The sequence below is a fragment of the Lissotriton helveticus genome, chromosome 12, assembly GCF_964261635.1.
Source record: "Lissotriton helveticus chromosome 12, aLisHel1.1, whole genome shotgun sequence".
NCBI classification, from domain to species: Eukaryota; Metazoa; Chordata; class Amphibia; order Caudata; family Salamandridae; genus Lissotriton; species Lissotriton helveticus.
The window spans coordinates 869,680,643-869,706,258 of record NC_136073.1 but is presented as its reverse complement, the minus strand read 5'-3'; the positions used below and the strand labels follow the sequence as shown (position 1 = coordinate 869,706,258).

Below are 25,616 nucleotides of genomic sequence, written 5' to 3'. Positions count from 1 at the left end.
TCAATACATGTACTTATCAATCAGCAGTTGTTATTTTGGTAGTTGACTGATTTCATACCAGGCTTGTCATCTGCGATCCTGTTTTTATTCCTAGCTTTGGTGTTATAGAGCTACCATATCAGTAGGTGTTTATTCTGATGACTATTTAGGGAAGAGGTGTGGCGCCGCGGCCAGGGCGACTGACGCTGGAATCTGGGGATCAGGGTTCGATCCCCGGCTCCGGCGGCAGGTTAGCCCAGCACCATGTGACTCTGGGCAATAGCTTGCTTAATCTTCCCGACGGCCCCCAGCGCCTAGAGACCCTTACGGGTGATTGTGCGCTTTACAAATGTGGATTATTATTATTTATTGAGCAATACCCCTACTTGCTTTGTTTTTTATAATGCAATAAATTTGCATTTTTGTAAAATATCAATAAAATTTACTGAACTAAAAAAAAAAAAAAAAAAAATGTTTTGCTTTTTTCAGGCGCTGAGACCTCACCCTTGGAAAAGGCTGAGCCGGATCACGTAGAACCACATCACGTGTAAGCGAAAAACTGAACTACTCATGGAGACTTTCCTAAAACGACTCAAACTGATATTTTATCGTAACATTTCCTAAATGCTAGAAACAAAAAGTGCTACTGAGAAAAGACAAAATCATTAACATATGGGATTAGTAAGTCTTGAGTGGTAAGCACCCAAGGGCACGAAAAACCGCCTTAACTAGATGATTCACAGAACTGAAAACCCTTAGTGAATCTCTCTTATTGACGAGCAAGTTAAAGTTAGATGTAAACATGCTTCAGCTCCCTACAGAAGGGATTAGGAACAAAATGCGCCACAAGTAAACAAGTGTTGTGAAAGCCAATAGGCCTGGTTTCCATTTGAGTTCTGACTGGAACATTAGAAGTAGTCAGCTGCTGTGGATAAACACAAGTCTAAAAAATGATTGTGGTCTACACCTAGTAGATAATCTCATGTACATACCTGCTGGTTGCTTTGCACACTTATATTCACCATGTAATACTTCTAAACCAGTTAATTAGGATGCAATGGATTTTCGGGATTGTTCAAATAACTCATGATTACGGTTCTATGTCATTTTATCGATAACAAAAATATTGCCTGACCTAAATATAAGTATGCTTTACAAAAATATCCCTGAATTGGGTGTAGATTTTGTATTTTAAACTTCAAAAGTGTTATGTTTTTGTAAACAATATTTAGGACACAATATTTTTGTCAAACTCTATTTAGGACACAATATTCTAGTACTCAGTCTGTGATTATAAGTACAATGGTCGTTCACTTGAACCTGATAAATCAAATGTACCCATGCTCTTACCTGAGAAGAGTGGGGTGGCAAGCCCTATGGGGTTGGGGGGAATACCCCTTAAGGTCAAGTGGTACTGATCTACAGAGGAGGGAGTTGGTGTACCAGTGCAGAGGAGCAGGCGATGATATAAGCCGGGATAAATCAGACATGAACAGAGCAGGAAGGGGGCAGAGAAGGCAAGACAACTCTTACATTTATAAACAGAGAAATGAACCAATACCTCGACAAACAATGACTGAGCACTTGGGTTGTACAAAGGGAAGACCCAGAACTCCAATTCTAATTAAGAAAATCAATGTCTCTGTGATGGTTTTTGCTCAAGATAGTCATTCTGCAAACCCCATAGAGGAGGAGTAGCAGAAGTGGTTCTGCATCTGGACTCTGGGGCACTAACAAGGATTGTACATACATGCAGAGGAGACACCTCTGGGATCCAGCAGATCCATTACATATTTGCCCCCATCACTGGAACAAGCTGCCCTTGTACATACGATCCTGTCCCGGCTTAGCACGATATAAGAAATTCCTCAAAAACTGGTTCTTTTAACATACTTAATATTGCAGACCTGTTCATTAGCGGCGAGGGATTCCCTTTGTCTGCACTTTATAAAAAATGTAATAAATTAATATAACAACAAGAAACATGGCGGAGATGCCTAAGGCTACACAACATCACGCAACATGGCACTTAAGGCTACGTGTAGCACAAGGATGGGGCAGAGATTGCTGCCTGGAATCCAGGAGACTGCACAAAAGGAACACAGCTATTCACAGGCGGGGATACAATAGAACCCTCACCAAGCACTGAGAGGCCAAGAAGAGTAGAAGGTATGCCGCAGGGAGAAAACAGCTCCACGTAACAAGCACACGTAAGGCAAAAGAAACAGGGATGCAAGCATGGGGCTAGAAAGACAAAAGAACAAGACTAGAGGCTGAATGGAGAAACACAAATAGAAAGAACTGAAGAACTGCAACGAGCATGAAAAAGAATGGAATCAAGGGAACAACGGAGAACAATCAGCAACAGAAGAACACAAGGAGCCTAGGAACTGTAAGGAGAAACACAGGGCAAACTGGAGGGCAAATATGTCATGACAAGATGAAGGACACTAGACACTTAACAAGCTAGAGATAAGAACTGCAAGGAAAACAAGAGACTACGAAAGGAAAAACACCATCAGCTTGGGGATAAAAGGAGCAAAAATGAGGAAGGGTGGGTATGTACATGAGCAAAGGACAGAAACAAAATAGAAAGCAAAAGCAAAACAGGAATACAAGATATGAGGCGATGGAAAATGGTAGCAGGAACTGAAAGAACAAACTAGAAGCTGAGTCGAGAGGGAGGAGCTAGGGATCTACACTGGACTGTGACTAAGGACAGAAAAGAGAGGAAGGCTAAAAACAATGTAAGGCAGGGAGAAATATTATTTTGGCGAGAAGTGCATCATGTTGGCTGGTTGGACAGCAATATAGCCCCATGTTTGGGAAGAGATAGCAATAAGGGGTGAGAATGTTCTTCCATTTCATCACCCCTTCAATATGTAGCTTCTGTGTCACATAACTAATGGTGATGTCGCTCTTTCTTAAAGTTGAATTGCGAGCCCCCCTCATGAGAGCGATCCCCTGTCACGAGTGCGAGCCCACCATTACGAGTGCATTACATCATGAGTGCGAGCCCCCCGCCAGGAGTGTAGAGGCCCTTTGTGAATAGGGTCCTTGGTGTCTTGGCCCTTAGTTGAGCGGGTCCGTATCTCACTGTCCTGTCTTCTTCCTCCTACAGGTTAATAGTCCAGCAGGTTCTGCAAGAACTGAAAGAGTACCACGGGTGAGTTGCTTTCTGGGTGTCGTATACAGTGCTTTACGCTGGGGGTTAGTCTGCCGTGAACGCGTCAACATTAGTTGATAAAAGGTTTGTTGCACAGTGAGATGGAATTATGTTATGTTACAACATTTTATAAAGCGCGACAGCTGCCCCAGCAAAGAGGCGTCCCGGCACTGAAAGCAGTGAGAAACAAACGGGCTAAGGCAGAAAGATCAACAACAGGGGAAAGAGGTGTGTTTTAACTGCCTTCCGGAAAGCTAGGTAGTTGTTCAAGCTACAGATCTGTACAGGAAGCGAGTTCCAGAGTTTTGACGTCATAGTACGGAACAAGCGTCCCCCAGCGCATACCCTCCTTACCCGGGGGACCACTACCAGGTTTTGCCCCAAGGAACGGAGTTGGCGTGTAGGTACATATGGCAGCAACAGATTGGCCAAGATTCCTGGAGTGGCATATTTCCAAATCTTGAAGGCCAAGCAGAGAGCCTTAAACTCAATCCGCCTGGCCACCGGCAACCAGTGGAGTCGGTGAATGGTATCCGACACAGGGCAAGCTCTACGGAGACCAAGAAGGGTTCTGGCAGCCGCATTTTGGCCAATGTTTGGGATTTGGATTCCATGTTCTGCAGTCAGTAGCTTCATCACTACACCACATCTCCTGGGACGAGGTTCTCCTTGTAGCAAATATCTCTAAGTGACAAATTGTTTACATTGTATTATAAATGGCACCGCCTGCAATGGCACACCCCTGGGCAGATTTAAAAATAACTATATACCATCTGCCAGGTGCGCCAACCCTAGCCCGAGACTTTAGAACTCCAGCGGAGAGGGTTTGAACTCAAGGAAACAGCTTTCAGTGACGCAAGGCTGGCATGGGGGAGATCTCTGTGAGGTTTTTTTCTACAGGTGCTTGCATAGGTTACTTCTGTGGTTTTAGAGAGGTTTCTTCCTGACGATTTTATGTCTTGTGTTTCACATTTTTTACTTCACAGAGCAAAGCAGCGCAACTGTTCGTCGGAAGGGAGCGTGGAGTCCAAGCAGGACCTGACGTGGTTCGAGTTCCTGTCCAATGAGTGAGTTTGTAGTGTATGAAGTTTTTCTCTACAGTGTGGAGCGGGTGGAACATCGGCTTTGGAAGTGTTCAAATGGAATATAGTGGGCATTACCTAATGATCAACATGTCTAGAACTCAGACCGTGAGTTTGGTTCTATGTCAAAGAACCGAACACATGGATAACTCAACTATCCACCTGAAACACCATGAGTGCAAGATACTGACAGAGTTCTGTCCATTTACTCACACACTGGAGAGTGTGATTTAATATTCTAACTCCACGTCTAATTACCTTGATGGTATTGTGCTAGCTGATATATTGCGGACAGTATTGTCGCACGACGATGTTTCATAGTCGTAATCGATAATGAGGTTCACGTATAGGTATGAGTATGAGTCAGTAACTGAGTGAGCCAATGAGTTAGTATGTTAGTGAGAGAGTGAGGGTACAAGTGAGGGGATGAGTTATTTGGTGTTGGAACAAGGCCTGAGTAAGCAAAGAATCAGTGAGGGAGGAGAGGGTATATGCGGAGTGGGCAGCGGACGATTGAGTGTGTGATTAACTGACTGAAGTGTCAGTGAGAGAGTGACTGATTAAGTCATTGTGTCAACAATTGAATGATTAAGTAAAAAATAAAAGTAAGTGAGCCAGTGATAGCAACTCTGGCTCAGTGAATGAATAAGTAATTAGGTACAAATAAATAAATACAAATAAAAATAGGTAAATGAGCAAGTACATCAGTGAATAAGTGTTTATGTCAGTGAATGCATTAAGGAGGGGGCATTTGGTGTAAAGCACACACACACACACACACGCACACACACACACACGCGCGCACACACACACACACACACACACACACACACACACGCGCACACACACACACACACACACAGTGTCAGCATAGGGTTTCATACTCTTTATTTTGTTCCACCTGTGCTGTAGAATTCCTTCCCCTTTTAGGAGAGGACAGAGGAGGCCACAGTTTTAGCACTCAAGAGATGGCAAACTTTAATATTTTTTATGATCTCAGTAGTGAGAACTTGGGGCCAGGTGTGTAAAACAGTTGAAACCCTGTAATTCACTAAATTTGTGGGTTTGAAACTCCTAAAAAAGTTGATTCCTTTGTACTAAACCCATTATTGGAGTCGGTAAACTTTTACAGGCCATAAAATGGGTTTAGAAATCGTATATGAATTGCTGTTTGGAATGGCCATGTTATGCACACCCCTTCCAAATAGCAATACTGTATCCTATGTGTCAATAGTTTGTGACAGGAATTCTGGTTGGAATCTATTGATACGTTACAAACACCCAAGTCTAGTTGGTAACTTAATCGCTAAGGGGTCCTCTTTGGACTCCTTCCCCTCTGCAAACTGGTGTACAAGTTTTAAGGAAATCTGGCTGCTAAAAAAAGCAGAGTATTCTTTGTTTGAAAAGCAAATCACAAGGATGGTGGTGTGTTGACCCTTGCAGACCTCATTCCTTTTGATTGTGATCAATTGTAGTGAGCCGCAAATTGCGTCCTGCCTTATGAATATTATTTAGGTTGGGAGGTCTGTGACTCCCTATGATTCCTTATTCTGCGAACTGACCTATTAGTACATAGGTCGGCTTGCAAAATTAGATTGTGTTTGCAAAAAGTCAGTGCGCAATTTTTGCCCGCTTTTGCAAATCCGATCTCAGTACATTTGGCACTTTGTGTAGTGTGGCTACCATCCCTGTGACCCTAGTTCCTTCACCAAGTTAGACCCATTAAAGTGCCCAGAGATCGACTGTAGGTTCATCCCACGTAACTGTCTGTTCCTAAAAATCGTACAAGTGTCTGACACTCACGGGCCATCCTCAATCACCCCCCCGTAGCACAACATGGGGTTTTGTGGCTCTCCCACTCCCTCCATGCCCCAACATCCATTTGACAGTGGAGGGAGACATATTCAGGTTCAGTCATGTGGCAAAGGTTTTCATCCATGTTTTTTTTAGCTAATATGCTCTATTACAAACAGGGACCAACCAGCCATATGCAAATCACTCCTGGGTCGTCTGACGAAGGGATGGTCAGGGTCAAACTGCCAGGCCAGAGTAGATGGTCTGAACGTACATCGACTAGAGTCATGTGTCAGGGGCACAGGAAATTGTACAAGGTAAAAGAATAGTGCCACATTTGAGCCCTTTTTGGAATTATCAGAAACAGGAATGCCTGTGGGGGAGGCTGAAATAGTAGGACACGTGTGTGTGTCAAGTGTCATGCAGTAGGGATATAGCACACAGCATGCCCATGTCTATCTAAAAAATATGTGTAAAGTTGGATATTTCCAATAAGAATCAGACCAACATGCCTCAGAATGCACTGGTCTCTGCGATGTTGGGTTAGTGGTCACTAACTTTGGACTCTACTGACCAGAAGCTGTTGGGTTGCTCGATGCTCGGAATCGCTGAGCATGAGGATGGTAAAGGCTTGTAGCCGGGGTCACCTGACACATTCATGACCCTGCCTCAGCCTCGCGGAGGCTTCATGGTTGTCAGAAACTCTTACGAGACATCCCCTAGGAGTCATTCCATCTCTGTTTGTGAACAGTCTCACGTTGTGAGAGCTACCGTTGAGAAGAACCAATGGGTTACCAGTATTTCAAAGTCTTAGGGAAATGTCTTTTGGATTTTTACAGGAACGTCGGCAGTGGAAAGAATGACAAAGTCGAAAGAGGAACAAAAGTGAAAAGGAGGTTGAGTTCCCTGAAGAGCCGCGTGACGGGATCCTGGCAGAAAGATAAGGTATTTGGGATGATGGCGCTATTTCAAGGCAGACCCTTACGCGGTTACAGGTTCTACTGTTGAACCTTTGACAGCACCATCTGAAAATGAATAAAAGTATAAACCTTTGAAGGCAGTGTAGGGGCTTGAGGTTGTTACCTTCTGCTCCCAGATGTTCTATGTCATCCACTTGGCCACCAACCCTGTCACATGTATGACTCTGTGAACTTACTCACTGACCATGCCTGGAAGCCTTGCCTGTGGAGTGATCTTCTGCTTTTACACAATGGTGACAGAAGAAAGATCTAATCTTTGGACTCCAAGTTACAGAAGTGTCGGGGTCTTAGATGGTAAAGTTGGCTGGAGAGCACAGAATCAAGTGGGGGTTGGTGGAAGTGTAGGGTGTAGGTTGGACTCTATACATTGAATGTTTCTGTGATGTAGACGGCTGGTCTGCTGACTCTCTTGATTGTGACACTGTAAATGAGTAGGGTGAGCCGCGACCTCCGTTTCCCTCTGCCTTGCCTCTCTGGATTTTTACAGAAGTGGAATTTTAACCAGAAATAGTCTATCTTGGGGAAGGAGTCCTCTTGCAATCGCTGAGGGGTATTGAAACAAGAAAGCACAGGGGTCGCCCACTTGGCATTGGAATGGGATGACGGGGACAACATTCAGGGGATTCAAGGACCCTTTTTAATGAAAAAAGATGGTTGCCCTCTGAAAGGCCCACCACTTTAAGAATTTTAAATTACTTGTTGCATTTGGTAATATATTTAAACAAGGGCAAATTTAAGTAACAGCTTTCTTAGCAATAGGAAACATTTCCTCAGGATGGAATTATACGTAAAGGACAACTTTGGCTTGTGATATTTTACCTGTCAGTGTCACTGACTCTTTTTTTTGTTTTTTTTCCCTCCTATTAGGGTAAGAGCAAAGAACAACAAAAAGTGAAGGAAAAGGAAAAAGAACCCAAGGAGAGGGTGAAATTGGTGCACGGGCATCACCTGGTCCCGGGGGCTTTCTCCAGCTTCACCAGCTGCACGCTGTGCGGAAAACTTCTGGTGAATAAGAATGGTCTGCAGTGCCTAAGTGAGTACCCCCGGCTTGCACTGCTTGCACGCACTCGCACGGCTGCCACGCTAAACGTCCTGGCTGGCAAAAGTAGTCTCTACCTTTTGTAGCACCGTCTATCGGGTGTCGGGTTGTTCTTCGAGCACAGTTTTAAATGGGCCGGTCCTGTTAGGTGATGAGTACCTGCATTTCTTTAACTGCAAAGAACTGGTGAAATATTTTTTAAAGGGAGAGTATTGGCACTTCCCAGTATATTTTCAATTAAAACGTATGGACACAAACAAAGTTTTGACTTAAACCAATTGACTTCGCCATTGACTCCTAAATTTACAAAGTACCTCTAGGATATCCATAGAATTCTTTATAAATTCCAATGAGATGTTATCGAGGGAGACATGAGCCGGAGTATGGAGGGATCTGGCACTGTGCAAGCTACTTTGATTGCACCTCTCCAGGATTTACAGTTATTGTCAATCTAGGGTTTCAATTTGTTGGAGTTCTCGCTAGTTGGAAGATTTGTCAGAGAGTTTACCACTTTTAGTTACAAGGAGGACCCGAGTTATATATATGTGGCGGTTGCATGACAGAATAACGCATGAGATGAATATAATTTCCTAAATATTGTTTACAAGATGATTTCCCCATTCGGTGTAAATTTTCTATTATTAGCTCCAATGGTCCAATATTTTTACAGATGATAATTAGGGCACAGTATTTATGTATGATATTCTAAGAACACTTTTCTGGTACCACACCACATGGGGCCGAAGACCTAACTCATTCTTTACTTTTGTGTCATGGATTTAATTGCTGAACTAATGCTTAGTTTAGTCTTGACGAGAGTCAGCCTTTGCAAGCTGTGTCAGGCAATCCTGGAAGCAGGAAGGATCTACTCTAGATTGCTATTTTAGGGGATCCCTACTCATTTCCCATAGCTCGATATCATCTTTTGCAAGTTTGCTTAGCAGAAAAGTAGGACCTACATCCAAAGTCGGAGAATTGCGCATCCTCTCCTAGCGCGTCCGACGGGTCTTGACCGGGCCTCAAGGCACTGCCTTCTTTTTATGAGCCTGTGCCGATCAACCAGCTATTTATGAAACAGGCGTACTTCGCTTCAAGGGCCTAGTGACCAGGGGTGCACAGTCAGATGGCCCGTCAAATAATGTCAACACTAAGGGTATTTCCTACTGCCACAACACTTTAAGTTGAGCAGTAATGTTTGTCTGTGCAGAGAAATAGGATTTTGTTTGTAGGTGTAGTATATAATAATGAACCAATACAGTTTACTCACACCTTTGCACCATCTAAAAGTACTCATGTCCTCCACTGTCCTTCCATTTCTGCTGTGAACTGTGCCAGGATTTTCAACGTTTCCTACTAACATAGCAGTGCATGCACACTGTCGGTATAGCGGCATGGCGTATCACTATTTCAGCTCAAAAAGGCCACAACGTGTATAGAAGCATTTAAATCACTCTTACATTAAACAGCTGCATGGACTACTCATTACTTACATCCTCATGTTCTCTAGTGGCTTCCTTCACCGTGAATCAGAGGGTCTTGACCATTCTGGACTCTACCACGCATGCTTCTCCTTTCTTCCTAAGCTCACCACCACTAGGGGACTGTTTACGGATATGTAGTCCTGCATGCGGATGTAATTTGTTAAATGCTCTTCAGCATGGCCAAGTGCCCCCTTTTCCACTGCAGATCATTTCCTGTTCAGAAGGACCCTCCAAATTCCAAGAAAAGTTATACCAAGGCTCTTTTTCCTTTATCGATACGTGCCGCATGTTCGTAGAATACGTGCACCCAAAAGGGAGCCAAGGTTGTCCGTTGTCAAGGTTAGTGAAACAGTTTCTTTTTTTTTTGTCTCGTGTTTGGCGGTATACAACATTATAAGTATTAACTATTTTTCATGTTTGTGGTAAAAAACTAAAATCTGGACAAATATTTGCAATCTCAGCAGTACCCCCTAAAAACTTACTTCATCTAAAGAGTCTTTTTTTTACAAAGGGATTTCTTTTGATTCCATTCTGCTGTTAACCACATGAATTGCCAAAAGGGGGGAAGAGGCCACGTTTTAAGGAAAGAGAGACTCTAGTTATTAAGTAGAAACTTAAAATTAAGAAATACCCAAGGCTAAGTATGTTGGACCAGTTGTTGAAACTATTTGTATTTGAGTTTTCTATATGAAAAACAGAATTGAAGAAATACTATTGTACATCATTTGAAATAACCATTCAAACATTTTTTTTAAAGTGGGACATATTTTTTAAAGGCTTCTGGTAAAGGCTGGGATTAAGAATAGTTTAAGAAATGGACAGATTTCCTTTTGTTAAATTGGTAAATGTTGAAGTTATGTTATGTTTGAGTGAGTATGGATGAAATGCATTATCTCTACCTCATTCTTCCTGTTTCATTCATTATAATTGAGGGTTGATATCTCCTGCTCGACTCCAGAAACCCCTTGTTTTTCCCAACATTTGCGTGAGGATGCCCCCCATACCTTCTGCGGACCCTCCACCTTTTGAGGAAGGGATATTTGTGTATGCTTGACTAATGGACCTGTACATACTTTGGTTGCCATGGTTTTGAGAGAATAAATTACATTTTGGTCATGGCAAATTGTAAAAAGGTAAATGGTTTTTGTTTTGGAGAAATATTGGTTGCCTACATTAACTGAAGCCACAACACCCAATCAGATTGTGAGAAATGATAAAACACTTATGGAGGTAACTTTGAAATTGATAATGATGTTGAAAAGTTTTCTTGGGTAACTCCATCACTGATTGCCCTGGTACAGTGCACACCTAGTACAGCAATATCTCAGTATCTCATTCTGCTGTGTAATTCTATTTTTTGGTCTAAGTTTACTGACGATGCATCTAGGTATTCTTAGTATCCCAACACAAATATATAACTTTAGGTGTCGTTTATGGAGTAAAGGAAATATTGCTATATTGAATCATTTCATCTTGAGTTGTTCTTAATATCTCGATGATCAAGAAGAAAATTTTCAACTGAATTGTGATAAATTTGGTACTAAATAGAATGTTATTATTATCCTTAAAAATATATTACAAAGTGATTCATTTGGAAATTGCAATTTCCGTCTGATTATTTTTATTGAGAGTATCGAAGTAATTGTTGAGGAATGTATTTTTATTTTTAGGGATACAAAGTTGCTTAACAAAAGATTTATATAATAATAAAGAAGAGAAATCGCAACCCTAAACCTGTACAAAACTGTTATGATTTTAAGGAATGCAGAACCATTTATGTTTATTTCCATGCATTTGTTCCTGCTTTAGTGGTGATCTGAAATCTTCATGTAGGAATTAGATCTCCCATTTGATGATGTAAATTCCTGTGATGTCATGAAAGACGTGTCTTATGGGGTGTTATTTCCTGTGATGTTAATATTTTGGTTCAACACTTGTGAGAGGTCACCTTCTGAGATGCCATTTTTGATTCTTAGATAAGTAATGTACCTTCTGCTTATGTTAGGGTCTGGGGGAATGGCTCTGGTGTGTCCATAGGGCATGATACCAGAATTTTGCAACACAAATATTGTTTGTAGGAAATATGGTGTCTTAGATACCCTTTACAAAATGATTGCCCAAACACAGTTAATAATAAAAAATCTGCACCCTATTGGACCATATTTTTAAAACAACATTTAGGACACAATATTTTGGCCAGACAATGTTTTTGAAAATGATATTCTGACTCTCAGCCACACACAACAATTACATTTGCAAAATGTAGATTTGGGCGCTTTTATCATTCTTTGTTGATTGATAACTAGTTGTAGCAGGGCGACATTTTTTGTTTAAAATGTGTCATGAGAGCGGTGCTGCACTAGTGAGATGTATAGCCGGATGGGTAAAATCATTAAATATTAAACTTCAAGTTTTTTTAACAGTGTTTCTTGAATTTCCAAATGGTTATGAGTTTTAGGATCAAATAGCTGATGGAAGATGAGACAGTTGGCTTAAAGCAGAGTCTGAAAACAATTAACAGTGTCTATTGGTTCCCTTCATAGATAAAGTGTGTGTTTATACATTGCTAAATTTTCAGAAGTGCCGCTGGAAAACTGTGATTTTTCTTCTGTCGTCCTGTGACATGCTGTAGTATCGACAGAGTGCCATAGCAGCGTCATATATTAGGATAGGTAATGCAATCTTCAGGCTGTGCTGGTGGGCAATTATCTCATTATAACACTGTTTTTTTAATTTAATTAATCCCCTGTGACACTGTTTTTTTAAATTTAATTAATCCTCTATCTAAGAAAACAGAGGAGGACCTACTAAAAATAAATCTGGAAATGTCTCAGATGGTCCTCTGTCTCTAAAAGTAGGAAGAAGTGAAGCTGGGTCCTTGGCTTGTCGGCTTTAGCTAACAGTGGCTGAGATTAATTTAAGCATTCATTCCATCACATTGTTGCTTATCTGTCACATGACAGATGTGTCTTTTCAGACCTTAGTGCTTTGTCTTAGGAAATTTTTGTACTTCCATAAAAGCTGTCCACCTTTAGATGTACACAGGTTACAATGGAATAGGACATCATCTGTTTAATACCCGCATCCTTTTAAGTGTAATGTGGTGCAGACGGGTAGGGTGGAATGTTGAGGCATGTGCAAATAGCCGGCTGCAGCATTCCTTCTTCCTTTGTTTTATATTTTCAAAGCGTGGGCAACATATAGAAGGTAGTGATTCAGAAAGGGAAGGACAGCTCATAAGGTGTTCTATATTGGTGCACATATCCTTTTGAGAAGCGTTGATGCACAGCTAGACGTGCAGTATAACATGTACCAGCATATAGTGTTTGTGCCTTGATGCACTGGAAATTGTGCTTTTCAGGGTCCCTCACGGATATTAATTTGCACTCAGAATGTTTTTACACAAGGAGCAAATCCGGCATGAGACTAAATACAAATTGCAAAACTGATCGTAGAATAAAAATGTATATTACAATAGTTACATTCAATATCAGTGGGTCTTCCGTGGAGTCGTAATCCTGCTCTGTACTGTTTAGTCTGCGCTGCACAGGCGTTCACGCGTTCTTCCAGGCATGCAGCATGCCGTGGGTGAGCAATGACATACCTCGGGGAGCAAGATGGGTTTTTTTCTAAGAGTTTTACTGGATTTCCTCAGCTTTGGATAGAATCCCAGACCAATGAGTTGTGTCCCTCCCTGGTCTCTGCAAGTTCCAAGAAACATATCAGTTACGAGAAGGATACCGCTGCATCAAGTTCAAACTCTCAATCCTATTTAATGTAAATAAATATCTGAGCTTCATCCTCTTTGTATACATTGGGAGATAGATACATGAATTCATAGCTATTGTTAGCATATAAGGACTTGTGGCCCAGGGAGTGTTTCTGCTCTCCTCCTGTCGTGTATTCATTTCCTCTACAGAATTTATGCCGATGGGACATTTTCATGCCTCGGTCACATCTACCCCATCTGTTTCAGAATATGGACATTGAAGGCTTTCGTCTCTTTTTCTAGGATTTCTTACACATACTAGCAACATTCTTGGTATTTTTCCTCTGGAATATCTCTGACCTTTCTATCCCTTCCTAGATGTCTGGCCTCCAAATGCTGATGTAGTACTTTCTGTATGGCATCACCTGTAGTTTCCAAATTGCAAGCGGTGCCAGATCTCTGCAGGTCATAGCAGGTGGTATACACTGGCTCTCATGTTTGGGAATTTATTCTGTGACGTTAAAATTTGAAAGAAAGAGAGAATATAGAGAAAAATGGAGGGAGAGTAAGTAGGAATGCAAAATACTGAAAGAGTGAGATAGACAGGAAGTGTAGAGTAGTGGGAGACAGAAGAATGAGGTAGGATAACAACTAAGCAGCCTTTGTACTTATGGGATGAAGAGACAGGAAGTGTTCGATGGTGGAAGAAAGAGGCACGAGGTGGAATCAAGACCAGGAAATGTTGGTGCATTCTGCAACCCTGGCTTTCAACAGTGGCAAGCTCCTAAGGACAACCTTAGACTCTTGCACCACAGCCAAATCTAAAGCACTCTTTTTTTCCCCTCTGAAATGCAGACCCATTTCCTTTACAGAAAATGGGATGCATTTAACAAAAATATACTTCATTTAAATGTAACCACAGATACAGGGGTCTTCTGACCCCAGCAGGCCACCATCTGTGTGATTGCATCCAATTGGAGTGAGTCTCAATTAGCAACCTACCTCATGAATACTGATGAAGAAGGTTGCAAATTAACTGATGAGGTTGGATGGCATATTAAGTCACAACCTAAAAGTCCATAGGTCGGTTCGCAAAAACAGAACCAATTCACAAAACTTTGGTGCTCAAGTTGAGATCTTTTTTTTTTAATCGCTTCTTTGTACATCTGGCCCCCTGCTCCATCTTTTTACATCTTTCACTGCTTTATCCGGGTAGCATTGCACACTGTCTTCTCTTGACATCTGTCATACTAGGGCAGGTGTCTGGGCTCACTCCTTGTTCTCACGGGAAGGTCAGGAATCCTATTAATTAGGTTTTAAACACATGCCTTTAAAAACCGGTGTTTTTAAAAAGGGCACTGAGTTCAGAATCAGAGCTTACCATTGTGAGAAGTTGGCCTGGTATAAGCTGAGCACTAGTTATAGTGGACACATTGAACCAGTCCAAACAACCCTTACTGATGAAGAGGTTAAAGACAACCTTTTATGAAAACTATCCTAGTGGTAGCTATGGAGAGCAGCCTTCAGGCTAAGCCTTAAAGGAGTGTAAAGCAGCTTGTTTTATCAGTCTATAACCTCCGGAATGACCAAATGAAAGAAGAACCACACATGTGTTATTGTAAAAATATTTATTTACTACTAAACGCTCACTACTAATCTCTGTATGAGATTAGAGCACAAAGTACCCAATATTAAATCACTAGAACGACAGTAAATAGCACAATAAATGTTAAATGTTAAATGTTGTATACTTGTAAAGCGCACAGCTGCCCCAGCAAAGGGGCGTCGCGGCGCTGTATACCGCTGGGGAACCCGTCCTGGCTTTCCCTGTGGGATGGTCCCTACTGGGAATCCCCAAGGTGGAGCCAGGCACCCCCGGCGTTGATGGGGCCGTTGTGGAGATTAGGCAAGCTAATGCCCAGAGTTGCCGAGTGGGACCCCAGGTTAGAGTAGGCACCGAGGCGAGAATTGTCGAGTCCGCTGACCCTGGTCCACGACCCTGCCGCGTCGGGAATTGAACCCTGGTCCCGGGCCGACTTCTGCTCTCGGGTCTGCCGCCTCTAACCAGTGAGCCACACCACTCCAATACACAGTGGGCTCCAGGGGGAGACCAAACCATATACTAAGAAAGTGGTATAACAACCACAACTTGACTAGACACAGTTCCTAGAGCACATTGAATTGCTGGGACCCCAAGGAACCACCGAAGGTAGTGACACAGGGGACCCACGGGGGACGCGTACAGTGTGAGAACACAGACGCGAGCTCTGTACAACTCTATGGGAAAGTCACGGTTGGAATTTTAAAGTTTAAGGACACTTAGGAGAGGACTTTGAGCAAACCCTTTCAAACTTAGAAGGTTCTAAGGCCAGCACCCTTGTGAGCACCGGAGTACTCGTTTTACCTAACCCAGGTAAGCTTGGTGCATAGGTGTCACATAGTGTTGGGAATCTTTGTCGTTTTCATTGGCGTGATGCTGAAACATGCTGCTGCCGTGAAGAGGAAAAGTGTCCGGTTGGATCCAAGCCTGGATCAGAGATGAGAGGAACCTGAAAGCAGAGGAGACAGAGTCTGGGTCACTTGCCAGTGACCAGGGGCTCGGTAGAAGAATGCCCACCGATGTCCGGTGCTTCTTGACTCTGCAGCCACGGGGACCAGGAGATGTTGAGGACAACCAAAGTCCGGAGGCGAGATGTCCCACAAAGGATGTTGAGTGCTGGGGGGTCAGTGTCCGGATTGAATACGAACAAGCCTTGGCAACTGCAACCCATGCAGTCAGAGAAAAGATTCTTCGGTGAGGACCAGCAAGGTCCTGGTGACTCCCCAAGCAATGGAGAGTCAGGGCACGTCTGGAGCAACCAGGAAAGCCCACTGAAAGTCAAAGTTGCCTTCACAGGGACCCACAGGCCACCGGACTAGGGATCACGAAGAGAACTCAAGAGGAATCACTAAATACCGGCCTACAGAACACTCGTGGTGTGTAGGCCAGTAATCTACAGTGGAATCACTGCTCGGGGGCTGGATTACAAGTAGCCTAAAGCACAGCTTCAGGGGTCGCCGGACTTGGTGCCCAGGGGTTCGGGTTGCACTGTCCCATGAGGGATACGGGTCTCAGGTTTGCTGAGCACACTAGTCCACCTCAGGGACGCTTGGAAACCCACCTCCTGTGTTGCAAAAGTCTTCGGAGTCCTCAGGAGCTTTGGAGTCGCAAACCGGTCAGATGCGTCTTTGGTGCCTGCTTAGCAGGGGAGTAACTTCTTTACTCCAAGGGAGATTCTTTAGTCCTCTAGCGCAGTGTAGATTGTCGAAGTACCTGGTTTCTGTAGCAGAGATTCATCCAGGTAAATCTAAAGTCCTGTAGCCAAGGGTTCCTACTTTATACCCAAGGAAGGGGTTGGACGAACTCTGGGGACCCACCTATGGCAGGGTCAGGGCAGAGGGGTGGCTACACCCATGTCCTTTGTCCAATTTTGCGCGAGAGCAGGAGCAAATGGCTCCTGAAACCGGGGTGAGCTGGACTATGCACAGGGACACCAAATGTGCCCCCAGTGCAGACATCAAAGCACTCTCAGAGTGCACCCACCCAGCCCCAATACACTAAAGCCTGTTTGGGAGGTCGTTACACCTCCCTGTGACAGGAAACCTATTTTCCAGCCTCCCCTGCCGGAGTTTCGTCCAGCAGCAGGAGGACAGACTCGTGTCTGTGGCTGGCAGCATCCATCTTGTGATGCCAGGGTTCTGTAAAACTGGTACCGGGTGTACCGTTGTAGTCATATTTCTCCCTCTAGGAGGGAAGAATCATACCTCCACACTAGTTACTGGTGTGGAGGTATGATTCCAAGGTGTTTGACACCAAACACTACAGGTTTCTGTGCAGCCGTTTTAAAGTTAGCATTTACTGCAAGGTTATAATGCACTTAAGAGTATATGGTATGGCTGCATCACAGAACAACCCCGGAGAATAGATTCCGAAGGCTGCAGAGGGCTCTACTCATGCATGGGCACCCTCTCACATAAAACCCAGCACTCTGCCTTCAGATTGGTAAGGCCTGCCATAGGGGTGACTGATAGGTTTATATGTGAAGTGATACAGTAGATTGTAATCCTGCTTCCCTCGGGATCGAGTAACGCAGTCGAAACCCCCACACCACACCTGTTCACTCACAAATGAGGTGCCAGACCGATAGGTGAAGTAAACAAGCTCTTTATTCAGGCTTGTTTAACGGCCAAATCATAAGCAAAGCAAGAGTGCTCTAATGTTAGGTACAGTGTCAAACCGTCCTCTGCAATGATGCTAGTCCTAGCACCTTCCAACAGAGGACCCCGTGCTAAATAATGGCCGACAATGCCACTCGAGGCGTCTTTCCTCGTAATGTAAACGCGTAATCGTCCTCCGCATGCGTGTCAGTCCTGACACGCGTCTAACGGAGGGCAAACGCCAAGGATGTCCTCCACGCTCGATAACCCTCGAGCGGGGACTGGCCACAGGTCTCAGCAAGGGACCTTGCCCTGTTAACTCGATACCCTCGAGCGGGGACTGGCCACAGGTCTCAGCAAGGGACCTTAACTCGATACCCTCGAGCGGGGACTGGCCACTGGTCACGTCCAAGGACCGTCTGCTCGAGAACCCTCGAGCGGGGACTGACAAATGGTCGGAGCAAACCGGAGTTCAAAATATGCTCGTTTCCCTCGAGCGGGGACTGGCGTATATCCTCAAAGGACCGGAGTGCACGAGCTCGAACCCTCGAGCGGGGACTGGCGGAAGTATCTAAAGGACCGTTGTCCTTTATGCTCGAGAACCCTCGAGCGGGGACTGACAAGGGGTTGGAGCAGAACGGAGTACACTCTACGTCCCACCGAGCGTGAAGCGGAGCCCCGCTGACACTGACTCGGCTTCAGTTGTTCCTCACCGTTTGTTCCCGACTCCTGTCCCAAGCCGCCGAATAACACGGAGCTCACCTTCCGCTTGGCCGCCTCTCCTTACTCGCGGGGAAGTTCAAAATATTCGACGTCTACTGCTGGCGTCCGGGTTGCTTATATGGGTACGCCCTCTCAACGCGACTGTCTCGCACGGCCTTCTGGGGATTGTAGTTCGGGCGGCCTAGCTCCTGGTTCATGTAGTTCACCTCTCTTGTTCCTCGACTCCGACGACGCGTGTCTTAACAATACATCCCTCTCCCGTCAGGGCCGCCGGACGGGCCGGGCTTGTCCGGGTACTTCCTGTGAAACGCCGCCAACAACCGTGGAGCACAGATCCCGGCCACGGGCTCCCATGAGTCCTCTTCCTGCCCGTACCCCTTCCACGCAACCAGGTACCATAGCTTGCCTCTTCTCCAACGGGAATCCCTGATGCAGTGTACCGCGTACTCCTTCTCCCCGTCCACCAACACCGGAGGAGGCGCGATGTGTTTAGGCTTCAAGGCGGGTTTGAGCAATGAAACATGGAACACAGGGTGAATCCGGAGAGTGTCAGGTAACGCCAACTTCACGTTCACTGGGCTTATGCAGTCCTTGATGCGGTAAGGCCCTATGAAGCGGGGATGAAAAACGCTGTGTTTACGGAACCGAAGGTTCCTGGACAATACCCATACGTAATCCCCAGCTCGATACAGCGGGCCTGGTCTCCTTCTTTTATCCGCCGTGGTTTTATATCTCTTCTTGGCCTCCACCAAGCACTTCTTTGCTTTTTCCACTGTCTCCCTGACATGTGCCACCCTCTTGGCTGTTTCAGGTACTCCCGACGTCGCCGAGGGGTGCGACAACGGGATGAATCGGGGATGGTGCCCATAGTTGCCGTAGAAAGGTGACACCTTGGTTGAGGCGTGTGTGGCGTTGTTGTACGCAACTTCTGCAAGCCACAACAGGTCCACCCACTCTTCCTTTCCATGATCTATATAACAGCGGAGGTATTGCTTCAGAGTTTGATTAAGACGTTCCGTCTGACCGTCTGTTTGCGGATGGTAGCTGGTTGATAACGCTGAGGTGACATGGAGTGCTGAACACCAGGTCTTCCAGAACCTTGCAGTGAACTGCGATCCCCTGTCTGACACGATGACGCTGGGAAGGCCATGAGCCCTGACTACCTCTTTCAGTAGAACGACAGCCAATTGTCCGGCCGTGGGTACCCCCTTACAGGCGATGAAGCGCCCCATCTTGGTTAAATAGTCGACGACCACCAGTACAGCAGTGCATCCTTTGTCCCTGGGCAATCCCACAATGAAATCCAGGGATATGCAATCCCATGGCCTGGTGGGCGTTGGCAGTGGAAGCAGCAACCCTTGGGGGCGTCGGTGATCTGATTTCATGGCTGAGCAGGTCACACAGGCCATGATCCAAGACCTCACATCCGCCCTCAACGTAGGCCACCAGAACTGACGTAAGGCGTAGTCGACCGTTTTCTCCAGTCCGAAGTGTCCTGCACTGGCCGACTCATGGCACCACCCGAACACCTGTTTTTGTAACCGCTCGGTAGGCACCAATACATGTCCTCCCTTAACCGGAACGCCGTCGCGTACCTGCCATTCCTCGTGTCTACGCAACCAGGCTTTCCATCGAAAGGTGTTGACCCCTTTCTGCACGTCGCGTAGGAAGTGTCCTAGCTGGATAGCCCCCACCTCCTTGCTTGGGGGGATGATGGACTCAGCGGTCGGTTGCGGACTCCGTGCATCTGAGGTTTGCCTTGACAATGCGTCGGCCTTCTTGTTTTCTGATCCTGGCCTGTATGTGATGGTAAAATGAAACCCAGAGAAGAATAACATCCACCTCATTTGACGAGGAGACAATTGTCTGGCGGCCGTCATGAACTGAAGGTTCCTATGGTCGGTGTAGACCATCACTACGTGTTTAGCCCCCATCAACAGGTGTCTCCACTCGATAAAGGCGTCCTTGATGGCCAGAAGTTCCTTTTCGGCAACGTGGTAATTTCTTTCAGCTTGGTTCAATTTGCGGGACATAAACGCAACAGGATGGAGCACCCCCTTCTCAGGTTTCTTCTGCGACAGTATGGCTCCCACCGCCAGGTCGGACGCGTCTGCCTCCACCGTGTATTGTTGTTCCGGGTCTGGGTGGGCAAGGACAGGTGCGGTTACAAAGGCGTGTTTCAATGCACTGAATGCCCCCTCCGCATCTTCAGACCAATGGAACTTCACTGACTTCCTCAATAGGTGTGTAATGGGCGAGACGAGCCCCGAGAACCCCTCTATGAACCGGCGGTAGAAATTGGCAAAGCCAAGAAAGCTCTGTACGTCCTTGATGTTCTGTGGCGTTGGCCATTCCGTTACCGCTTTCACCTTTCTCTCCGCCATGGTTTGGCCTTCTGGGCTCAACATGACCCCCAGGAATTCCACAGTTGTCACGTGGAAGTCGCATTTGCTGAGCTTGCAATAAAGCGAATTGTCTCTGAGGATTTGTAGTACTGAGGCCACATGTCTCACGTGTTTTTCTGTGGTGTCCGAATAAATCAAAATGTCGTCGATGTATACGACTACGTATACATCCAGGATGTCTCTCAGCACCTCGTTCAGAAAGTATTGGAACGCGGCAGGGGCGTTACATAGCCCAAAGGGCATGACTCTATACTCATACAGGCCGAACCGCGTTTTGAAGGCCGTCTTCCACTCGTCTCCTCGACGCATGCGGACCAGATGGTATGCCCCCTTCAAATCGAGCTTGGTGTATACATGGGCCTTCTTCACTTGTTCCAGGAGCACGTTGATGAGAGGCAACGGGTACCTGTTCTTAATCGTGATGGCGTTAAGCGCCCAAAAATCCACGCAAGCGCGCAGTTCCCCATTAGCCTTAGGGATAAAGAACAGAGGCGCAGGGGATTTGGAAGGCCTGATGAAGCCTAGGCGAAGCATCGTATCCAGGTACGCCCGGAGGTGGATGTTTTTGGGCTCGGATAAGGCATACAACCTACCACCTGGTATCGTTGCTCCTGGGACCAGGTCTATTTGACAGTCGTATACCCTATGTGGCGGGAGTGTTCCCGCTTGGTTATCATCGAACACGTCCATGTACCCCCGATAGACTTCAGCGAGAACCATCTCCTTTTTGGCTGCTGTGGCCACTATCCACCCCTGGTCCTCCGGAGCACCCTTCTTCTGTGTGCAGACCTTTGCACAGTAAGGGGAGTCCATTCGGAGTTCCTGGGTTTCCCAGTTGATTGAAGGGTTGTGTCTTTTCAGCCAAGGCAAGCCTAATATGATCCCATACTGCGGCACACAGATGATGTTGAAATCAAGAGTCTCTGTGTGTTGAGTCCCGTAGACTACCTCGATATTCCCCGTGTGGTGGCTGATGGGCCCTGAAATCAACCTGCGCCCATCCACAGCAAAGACTTCCTCCGGGACCTCACACTCCTGAAGCGCTACCCCTACGCGATGCGCTTCCCTCTTGTCCATAAACAGCCCCGTGGCACCAGAGTCGACCATCGCCGAGACCGAAACCCATCGGTTCCGAACCAACAACTGTAAGGGAATGAACAAGTGTCTTTTGCTCTCATAGGAGTGTAGATGAGCAGAAGGGATATAACCATGGCTCCGAGAATCCCCTTCGTGGTTCTGAGAGCTCCTTAGTTTTCCGCCGGCTTGTCCACAGACGCCGTGGACAAGCGACCGGGACGAGGACGACCAGTCTTGGGTTTTGCAGGGCATTCTCGAACGAAGTGTCCTTTTTTGCCGCAGTACAGACATAGTCCTTGCTTTCTTCGCGACTCTTTCTCTGTGGCCGTGAGGCTCGCTCTAACGGCCCCTATGTCCATGGAGTCCACGCGGGGTGTGGGTGTCGCCTCGGTGATAGTCGTTTGACCCGACGCGGCATGTGCTTTGTCCTTCTTATGCACCCCCCCACGTCTTTCGCTAAGTCGATGGTCGAGGCGAAGGGCCAGGCTGATCAGATCTTCGCAGTGCACCGGTTGGGGATCAATCTGCGCTATCACGTCTTTCAAGTCCACGCTCAAGCCTTGGTGAAATAGCGCAGTTTGTTTGGCCGGGGGCCATTTGGATTCAGCAACCAAGCGCCTGAACGCATTCAAATAATGGACCAGCCCTGTTGTGCCTTGTTTCAGTTCCAAAAGTTCCCTGTCCGCCGTGTATGAATCCGCTCTACGATGGAACACCTTGATAAACTCTTCCTGGAATTGTTCCCAGTCGTACAGGAGCGGATCGTCCCGGCTTACCAAAGGAACCGCCCACTGTGCGGCATTTCCTGCCAGATACGAGATCATGAAGGCCACTCTCGCCTGGTTGGTTGGAAATGACTTTGGTTTACAGGAGAAATGCAGCGCCACTTGTGTGATGAACACCTGAACCGTGGTAGGATCCCCACTATACCTTTCCGGTGTGGCCAGAGGTATAGCTACTGGCATTTCAACCACCACTGCAGCAGGGTTTCCCGTGGTAGAAGCCCCCGCGTTGAACGGATTGCGCTGTTGCTGATCCACCCTAGCCCTTAAGTCTGCTGTTTCCTGTCGTGAAGCCGCTAATTCGTTTTGGACGTCTAGTAACGCCGCCAATACGTCCTCCAGGGTGGCCATGACCGGTTACTCGACCAGGAGGTTGATTGTTGTTGAAAAGGTCGAATATTGTGTAATCCTGCTTCCCTCGGGATCGAGTAACGCAGTCAAAACCCCCACACCACACCTGTTCACTCACAAATGAGGTGCCAGACCGATAGGTGAAGTAAACAAGCTCTTTATTCAGGCTTGTTTAACGGCCAAATCATAAGCAAAGCAAGAGTGCTCTAATGTTAGGTACAGTGTCAAACCGTCCTCTGCAATGATGCTAGTCCTAGCACCTTCCAACAGAGGACCCTGTGCTAAATAATGGCCGACAATGCCACTCGAGGCGTCTTTCCTCGTAATGTAAACGCGTAATCGTCATCCGCATGCGTGTCATTCCTGACACGCGTCCAACGGAGGGCAAACGCCAAGGATGTCCTCCACGCTCGATAACCCTCGAGCGGGGACTGGCCACAGGTCTCAGCAAGGGACCTTGCCCTGTTAACTCGATACCCTCGAGCGGGGACTGGCCACAGGTCTCAGCAAGGGACCTTAACTCGATACCCTCGAGCGGGGACTGGCCACTGGTCACGTCCAAGGACCGTCTGCTCGAGAACCCTCAAGCGGGGACTGACAAATGGTCGGAGCAAACCGGAGTTCAAAATATGCTCGTTTCCCTCGAGCGGGGACTGGCGTATATCCTCAAAGGACCGGAGTCCACGAGCTCGAACCCTCGAGCGGGGACTGGCGGAAGTATCTAAAGGACCGTTGTACTTTATGCTCGAGAACCCTCGAGCGGGGACTGACAAGGGGTCGGAGCAGAACGGAGTACACTCTACGTCCCACCGAGCGTGAAGCGGAGCCCCGCTGACACTGACTCGGCTTCAGTTGTTCCTCACCGTTTGTTCCCGACTCCTGTCCCAAGCCGCCGAATAACACGGAGCTCACCTTCCGCTTGGCCGCCTCTCCTTACTCGCGGGGAAGTTCAAAATATTCGACGCCTACTGCTGGCGTCCGGGTTGCTTATATGGGTACGCCCTCTCAACGCGACTGTCTCGCACGGCCTTCTGGGGATTGGAGTTCGGGCGGCCTTGCTCCTGGTTCATGTAGTTCTCCTCTCTTGTTCCTCGACTCCGACGACGCGTGTCTTAACATAGATATAGTGAACCTATATCTAAATAAGGGGTGAATGCACCACCTTACACAGGTTGCTGTAGCAGACCTGTGGTCTCTCAGGGGTGGCATAATACACGCTGCAGCCCCTGGGAGGCTTCTGGGATCCCTATGCCCTGGGTATATCATATACGAGGGACTTATAAGGGTACCCCAAAACCCAATCTGGAGTATACCTAAAGTACATGCAATCAATTTAGAGGAGAAAGCAGCTAGGCTGGGGTCCTGAATAGCAGGATCCCAGCCAGACTAAGTAGAAAACCAGCAAAACACCAGGAAAAAAGTGGGGTTAACTATGCAGTCAGATTCCACCTTCCTACAACCCTCTGTTTCTATCTCGAACAGAGAAAAGCCGTGTCTAGTGGCTTAGTGAACTAATGTGTCCACTGTAGAGGCCTGTGTTCAACCTCATGGTCACAGGTTCAAATCCCGGCAGGTCCGCTCAGCCTTTCATCCTTCTGAGGTCGATAAAATGAGTACCATTGAGTTCGGTAACAATAAACATATGTTGTTCAGTGCCAAGATAGCCTTGGGTGAACGTGCGCTTTACAATTACATGGTATGGTATAAATCCTCTGAGGTGGATATTTTGAAGGGTAAGGTCCATTCTCATCACTAGCTTCTGCTCACATCATGCACTCTTTCTTTAATCTCACGGGTCACTGCTAACTTCTGCGCTTCGTGTACCTTCTGCTGCACGGCCATCCGCATACTGGCCCCTCTTTGTGCGTCCTGAACAGCTGAAGAGGTGCCAGGATTTTGTGATTCTAGGGTCACCCTTAAGAAGGAAGTTCTTCAATCAGAGGTTTCTAAGTTTAATGAGCCCTACTTCTCCAACCAGGCCTTTCCTGCAGCTGCCTGGTGTACTTCGAGCTCCATTTAACTGAAGTTAGAGTCTCAGCCAGGGTTTATCTTTTCACTTCTGAGATGACACATGTCTTTAAGTTGTCTTCCACCTTGCCTACTTGTTTCCTAGGCACTGTTTTCTGTAAAGGCGCTTCCATGTCACGATATCGAGACTCCACCTCTATGTACCTTGAAGCCATGTAACGTAAATGAACATTTATATATACATTGTGCATGTATGATGTACATAGATGCAGAACAGTAAACCTATAATTACCTGTATATACTTACCCTCTCTATATTGTGGGAGTCGATATTGCGGATTCAGTATTTTGGAAGAACAATATAGAAAACGCTATATTGTGGTAGAACGCGGTGACAGAGCAGGCGTTCATCGCGTTGCCCGGGTAACAATGGCAGCGACACGATAGACATTCATCACACTGCTCAGAAAGCCCTGCCACAGACGCGACAAGTGTCTGCCACACAATGTAGATCATGACAACAAAATCATCCAACACACTGCCGCACGTAAAGAACCCTACTCTTGTTCTGGAGGGTACTACCGCTGAAGGCCTAGGGGGCAGCGATGAATCTAATACCCATTCAGTCCTTGGCCTCTCTGAAAGGTGACCAGAAGGTCTAAGGTATTCACTTCAGGGCTGTATTGACAGCACTCAACCAGCACTCAGGCTCAACGTCAAAGTGCCACACACTTCCCACCAATGAGAAATCTCTAATCTACCAGCACACAGACATCTAGAGGTCCAAGTGACTCATGGAGTGCTGGGGCCCAGACCCTGGGAAGTTCTCACACCATTAATAGGAGGTGGCAATGGCCTCAATCTTTAGTGACACGTAAAACCCC

The 25,616-nt window shown here is 46.3% G+C and overlaps 1 protein-coding gene across 4 annotated transcripts in view; it reads left to right on the top strand.

Moving 5' to 3' along the window:
* The window catches only part of ARHGEF18 (Rho/Rac guanine nucleotide exchange factor 18), a 300,861-nt gene that overhangs the window by 36,813 nt on the left and 238,432 nt on the right, over positions 1-25,616 (top strand). For all 4 annotated transcript variants that reach the window (XM_078669619.1, XM_078669618.1, XM_078669617.1 and 1 more), the window contains exons 5-9: positions 469-526; positions 3,101-3,145; positions 4,132-4,212; positions 6,861-6,966; positions 7,869-8,034. In XM_078669619.1, coding sequence (XP_078525745.1) covers positions 469-526; positions 3,101-3,145; positions 4,132-4,212; positions 6,861-6,966; positions 7,869-8,034 — 456 coding nt within the window. The remainder of the gene's footprint in view (positions 1-468; positions 527-3,100; positions 3,146-4,131; positions 4,213-6,860; positions 6,967-7,868; positions 8,035-25,616) is intronic.